Source organism: Panicum virgatum, chromosome 1N, assembly GCF_016808335.1.
Source record: "Panicum virgatum strain AP13 chromosome 1N, P.virgatum_v5, whole genome shotgun sequence".
NCBI lineage: Eukaryota > Viridiplantae > Streptophyta > Magnoliopsida > Poales > Poaceae > Panicum > Panicum virgatum.
Window position 1 is genome coordinate 175475 of NC_053145.1, and position 7050 is coordinate 182524.

General features: G+C 43.1%; 1 protein-coding gene across 1 annotated transcript; it reads right to left on the reverse strand.

Moving 5' to 3' along the window:
* Window positions 1-422: 422 nt before the first annotated feature.
* On the reverse strand, window positions 423-5804 carry LOC120654338 (amino acid transporter AVT1C-like). The gene is made up of 12 exons (XM_039931844.1): window positions 5344-5804; window positions 4900-5243; window positions 3822-4036; window positions 3668-3691; window positions 2530-2710; window positions 2166-2385; window positions 1953-2088; window positions 1743-1762; window positions 1366-1508; window positions 1139-1182; window positions 988-1050; window positions 423-787 (listed from the first exon to the last, which is right to left on the reverse strand). Exons 1-12 carry the CDS (start codon window positions 5583-5585, stop codon window positions 692-694), a joined length of 1728 nt encoding a protein of 575 aa, XP_039787778.1. The 5' UTR covers window positions 5586-5804; the 3' UTR covers window positions 423-691.
* Between the last annotated feature and the right edge of the window lie 1246 nt (window positions 5805-7050).

The following is a 7050-nucleotide window of genomic DNA, read 5'->3' on the forward strand; positions in this document are numbered from 1 at the left end:
ATATCCCTACTTTTTAATATATTATGATTATACCTTAATACTAGTATATATATAAAAATAAGTATGTTCATATATATACTCTATAGATGGTCACATACCCAACATATATACCATCATAGATGTTCAATGTTCTAGTATGATCACATACTCTATATACATACTTTTCGTTGGGTTAAATACGTCCTACATCATGAGATACACATATGAGAGTAGCTACAAGCGAGTGTAGAAAGGATTTTTCTTATATATATAAGGCACGAATATACTTGTACTTGCTACGGACAAATATTGTTTAAGTATTGAATACATATAGTTGCCCGCATATTAATTTGTAGGGGTCTACATGATCAAGATGTGAACAGATAGCTGATCCAACTCGCATACGCAATATACGGGATGGACCAGGTCCACATGTCGATGACTAAAAAAGAAAAACACCGAATGAACTTAATCTTTTGCATGCCAATTCTTAAAACACTGTCGTTATTTATGCATCATACAATCTAAAAGCCTTGCTACATATTTGTTGGTCCACCCAGATGCAAGCATTGACATGTCACAAATTTATTACACATCAGCTTTACTATAAATTGCTGGGCAAAATTTTGTTTTGTATGTGCTTCGCTCGTATGTATCGCGCGCGCATGAGATTGTATATGGAGGATGACAGGAACAACTGCATCGTGTACACTCAGGTGTAGTTCTGGATTATCCTGGACAGGGACGAGTATGTCCCCACACACGCGCAGGAAACCCCGACCACGATGATGAATGAGCAAGCTGCTACCTGTGAATCAAAACAGATCTGATTTTTATACATACCTGAGGAGGGACTTGCATTATTGGATTAGTGTCTTATTCTACCCTACCCTGTTTCAAAGCAAATCATATTCATGTCCTCTACTTGATTTTTATGCTACTTCACTAAGGATACAGACAGTTCTGCTCATATCATCATGAAATGGTAACATTTGCATATGCTCGTACCTGGTGCCAAGTCGCCTTTCTCTTAAGGATTGCCAAAAAGCACGCGCAGGGTAGAATATAGGTCTACAATGAAAAAGAATTTTAGCCTCACCGATTGATGAGTAAGGAATCATTTAAACATCTCTTGAGTTAACATATACAGATCCCTTACCACAAGCATCGTGAGCAACGAACCAACCAAGGCCATCACGAGTCCTGTCAAAGCTCAAAAAACAGAGGTTAGTTTTTTAAAAGAGATACCCCAAGGGAGACCCCTGAAGTTTAAGGTGCCAATGGCCTTTGCCACTGTGCCATGAGCTCCTTAGCAACAGAGGTTAGTTACCAAAGAAGGGTACAGATTGAGCCTTATGGTACTACCAAATATGTCCATGAACTTACCAAAGAAGGGTACAGAAAGAGCAATGAGGAGGGTTGACACCACCAGGGCTGATCTAACCATGATTATGTTTGAGTACTTCTGTTGATTTGGTGGCAGCAACTCCTCCAAACTCATAGCCAGGGGGATTATGGTTAATGCATATGTGGTTATTCGTTAAGGGCAACTATAGTTTGAGAACATAATAAAGCATGTATCATATCGTCAAAATAAAAAAACATGTATTTTGGAGAATCCTTGTTTTGATCTATAGCTAAATATATATGCCTAAAAGAATGCTCTGAAAATATACTGAGCAAACAGTTACAGAAACACACTTCCTCCGCTCCATTTTGCAACTACACCACTTTCAATAAAATAATTGACACACCAAGGATATTTGGTTATTGGATTTGCCACCTGCAATAAAAATTGAGAGGTGGTATTATTGTCAGGGTTCAGCAAGATGGTATCAAACGTTTCAATAAAAAAGCTCAAATCCGAATATCAGATAAAAAGGACCTAATATCCCGTACACTAAGCATACCAAAGGTTTAAGGACTTTTGACTTTTTATACAGGGAATTTATGGTTTAGACAGCAATAATTACCGTGGTCCAAACAGCAACCTTTGAAACCAATAAATTATCTGGCAAGTTGAGTGTGAACTGGGACTTTGTGGCTTCACCAAACATTTTGTATCCCATCACTGCAGCACCAGCAAACAAAATGGTAGAAAGCCCAATGCTGACAAGAAAATAAACCAAATATGAGTGCTACATTTCAGAAAAAAAAAGGACATGGGATATCAATAAGCTAATTACCAAGTGAAAAGGATTGAAGGGAACTGGTTGCGATTCTTCAGAGAAGAATAGATATTTGGAAACACCCCATGCCCTGAGTAGCAATAACCATACAATCCAATTGCAATAGGGATTCCAGGGAGGTTCAGTGCAGTTCCTTTGTTCTCAAAGCCAACATTGTCAACAGCACCTACCCAGAACAGGCAGATGACTCCAAGGATTGATGCAATGACACCTCCAGCTACAGACACATCAATGTTATGAGGAGCAACATGTGGTACATAGAGAAGGTAGAGTGCATATCTGAAATAAATGCAGAGCATACACACTGACTGTGTGGCATGCGATAGCCAAACCAAATGCAAAGCAACATGCAAACAGGTACCTGAAAGATAGCTCAGGCAGCTAAGGTCACGGAGCCAAGTGGTCGGCATGACTATGATGGTAGTCAAGATTGCAAAAAATACATGGGAGTTCAGTGTCAAGTTCCCAATGGTCAGGTGTGCACTGGGGAATAATTTTGATAAATTGTCGCTCTCCAATATCAGATACTCGATGCAACAGGCCTGCACAAAAGATTTGGACTGTTAGTCTTCAGAAAGCGAAAAACACTATGCTTTAGGTGCAACCTCCATAACACCCTAAACATGTTCTGTGTAATCTATTTTACTGAAAGAATAAAAAGTTTCAGGTGTGCGAACTGTGAACACCATTGTGCCCTTCAGAGGCTGGTCCCAACTTATTATGTCAGTACTACATTGCATGGTCTTAAATAGTGTCTAAGAGGTCTGTCCCTGGAACTGTAAAAAAGGGTCAAGAGTTTGGCATTGTTTTGGTTCTTGTCTAACCCTAGCATTTGAACTTGAATTATAACAGCATGTAAACTAGCATGAATATAACCTAATCCTCATGTTGAACCAGGCTGATCTTTTTGTTTTTTGTGAAGGGATTTCTTATTTATTTTTCCATGTGGTGTGGTAGCCTTAGTGTTCATGCTTGCATTGGATAATTCTGATCTATGAATCACCGATACTTCAAAATGGGTGCCGTACCCGTATCCGATACGGCCCGATACGGCGATACGCCCCGATACGCGTATCGGAAAGTATCGAGAAATTATGATTTAAAAATAAAAGATTTAATTTCCGATACTTCTCGATACTCCGTCCGATACTTTTGGGCCAATAACACCTCATTTGAAAGAGCATCGGGAGCCCATCAACGTAGGCCCATCAAGATTGAACTAATCATTTAGCTATTTCTGGTTGAACTTCAACATTTACTACGTATGCTGGCCCTTTGAAAAAGTAATTTTTATTATCTATTTTGTTCTCAAGAATTATTTGGCAATTTACGTTTCCAAAAATATATATACTTGCCGTATCGGCGTATCCTTATTTTTTGAAAATCGCCGTATCACCGTATCGCCATACCCATACCCGTACCCGTACCCGTATCGGCGTATCGCGTATCGGTGATACTTAGATTCTGATTGAGATAGATGGTTGGCAATAAGCACTTACATATAGTTCCACATACAGGATTATCTGCAACAGGGAAGCCACAAACAAGGAAAAAGGTAAATTAGCACAATAAACATTCCTCAACTGCACAGCATATTGAAAATGCGCAGAAATTGAATGAAAGCCATTATTTATAATCTGAATGATGTCATACCGAGATAAGTATACGGCCGGTGGTGCCAAAGGCGGCATGGCCAATATCTGGGTATGTCTCAAGGCCCTCCTTGCTGTCCAGGCAACGGCGCAGGAGCACACCAGTATACCATGCTAGAACAGCAAATAAATAGAGTATCACCAGTCCAACCCAGCCACCTTGTTTGATGGCATAAGGCGTTGATAGGATTCCCACTCCACATAGAACATTTATTCCTGTATAAAAGCATTGTACGAACTCAACGAAAAGAACAAGAGGAATGTCTCATTCAGAGGTGCAGGACATATCTATTGCAGAATTCAGGAATCAGGATAGATATGCATTTGTTACCAAAAAATTCAAACAACAAGAAGGCCTTTGAGTCCCAAGTGAATTGGGTTAGGGTGGAGGTGAAACCCAGCATGAACCATCACCAGAAAGAAATAGCCCAAATAAACTATTGGATATAAAGTACAAAATGGCATTATTATTGATAAAAGACCGACCAAACTTTTAGCCTAGACATTTCAAAAAAAAGTTAATCTACAGCTCATTTTTTGAGGAAACAACCGACAAGTCTTGATGCTTTGCACTTAGGACCATGAACCACGCGGCTAAGTAGAGCTGATGCCAACATATGCTGAACTAAGCAATTGTTTAGGTGATGCTTCAGTACTTAATATAAAACGAAATGGTACAGAATGCAGGTCGAGTTTTTTCAGAATGTGAAGTCTCGACTATCTGAAAATATTTGACCTTTCAAACCAAACAGTGTGATGGCAGTCTAGATCGATCCTTCAAAATTGCGCGGATTTCTCTCTCTCTCTAAAAAAAGATAATAATAATGGCAGGGCCTTTAACTTGTGCATGTGTAAGCTACGGGCACATCAGAAGCTAGCTATCAGGAAAATAATACACCGAGTATAAACGTTTGGATGCAGCATCAGTACATTCGTTTGGTCTGTGGGAACTGTGACTAGGTTCAGTAAATCAAGTACGGAACGATGGCACATCACAAGAATAATTCTGTGACTACGATGCTAGGTTCAGAAAACAGTGGAAGGATAATGATAAATAAATTTAGTATATAGGTGCTCACCGTTGACCACTGCCTGGGTGTAAGAGCATTTTTGATAAGGAGACACCTCATGAGCAACTAGCAGTGGCTTTTGATCCTCAGGGATTTGTTGCAAGGACGGTTTCCTCGAGGGCAGAAGGTAGTGGGAACTCTTTTGCGTTTCTTCCTGTTGCTGCTGCTGCTGCTGCTGGCGGTCATCACTTGTGGTGGGGCGCAGGAGTGGCTTGACAAGATTAGAGATGATTTCAGGGGTTTTACCCCGAAAAGAGTTGGTGATGAAGGAGTTGGAGAGCCTGCTTAGAGTTGGGGTCCCTAAGAAGCTGAGATTTGGTGACTGCACGCTACTAAGGATGTCGATGGATTGCCTGTCAAAAGGAGAGTGCGTGATTGAAGTGGCGTAATACCATACCAAGAAAGAAAGCAGGGAGGGTAACAGTAGAGTAGAAGCAAGGAAAGATTGCGGACCTGTAGCTCTGCGGCCATTGCTGGGTGTAGGAGGAGGCGGTGGGCGGGAGGCGCGGGGTGGCGCAGGGGGAGGACGAGTCGGAGCCGGAGCCGGGGTCGGAGTCGGAGCCGGAGCCATCCTCGTGGCGTCTTGATCTTCTTCTTCTTGTGGCGGCGGCGGACGGTTGGGATTGGGGGTGGTCGTCGTCGTCGTCGTCGTCGCTCTCGATGATGAGGCTGCGCTCCGACACCGAGCTCCTCATCTTGGCTCTGCTGCCTGCGTTGGTTGTGCTCTGACTGATGCCCCTCGTCGTCTGCGACGGCGACTGCGACTGCGTGGGCACCACTCCTCCCCGGAAGGAGAAGCGCTGGCTGTTAAAATAACGGCAGCGGCAGGCTGGGCTGGGCTACCGCGTCCACCTCACCACCCCACTTGGAGCTGAAGCTGCTGTCCGTTCCAATTCCATTCACGGGGGGCAGGCCAAGACTGCGACCTTCGCGCGATCTGATCTGATCTGATATAATAGTACTCTGATCTGATTCTTCCGCCCCATCGCATCCCTGAACAAAAATATGCATCCGGCTGGGCTGGATCTGAAAGGTGAGGTCGGCCATTGCAGTCAGATTCAGATTTTCTTCTTCTTCTTCTTCTAGTAGTCTACTAAGTAGATCCAAATTGGGGAGGGTGTGGGAATTTGTCTTTCTTGCTTGGCTTGGAAAATGGCAAGGTAGCAAGCACATGGCATGCATTCATTCAGCAGCAGCAACCAAATCATACATAAGTATTTCCATGGATGCATGCATTCTGACTACTGGGCCGGATTTCCTACCTAGGCCGCACTGGGCTTTGGGTGCTCCAGGAGGCCTGTCGGGCGGGCATATTATCAGTTTCATCGTTGTAAATAGGAGGACCCGGGCGGCCCGGCGTGCCTACAGGCCCAGCACATGGCATTCCAACACTCAAAAACTTTTTTGACTACAGTATCTTTTTTGTTTTACAAACTTGGTATAAATATTCATTCATGAAATACATTTCTTTTGAAAGAAAAACCTTCTCATATCGCTTTCAAAAATAGCTACCAAATAGTAATGTTGGTACACACTGTCTGATAGATGAAGAAGGGGAAGCAGCATCTCTCATGTCGAACATGCATGGGCTGGTGACTGGCCAGGACCAGGATCGATCATCGAGTGGCCTTAAGGGGGATAAAAGGTTTTTCTAGATGAGCTAGTAATATATCTAATTATGCAGTACGACGTGGCACAAATATAAAGTAGGGACAAAGAATAGTAAAATCCAGCTAGCTAATTAATCATTATTCTAGCTTGTTTATTACGTACGTACGTACCTGCTAGAGGTGCAATAATAATTGGCTATGATGCATGCTTTCGCTTGAGAAAAGGAAGGAAGAGACCAGAGGTACTACTGGGCCGGGGCAACACTGTTAGAAGTAGCGCTAGGTTAGGAAGTAGAGTAGTACAAGTAGGCCCTGTTTGGCAAGGCTCTGAAACAGGCTCCGGCTCCGACTCCACACGGAGCCCTACCAAACGGGGTGCAAAGAGGCAGCTCCATCGTATAAGCTCTTGAAAACCCACTCTCTGGAGCCAATCGACAAGGGTGGAGCCAAAAAATGTAGCTCCGCACACCTCCATGGAGCTCCTCCATGTTCCCTGCCCGCTTTGCCCCCGCCCACGCAATGCCTCCTCGCGCCATCTCGTGCGGGTGTA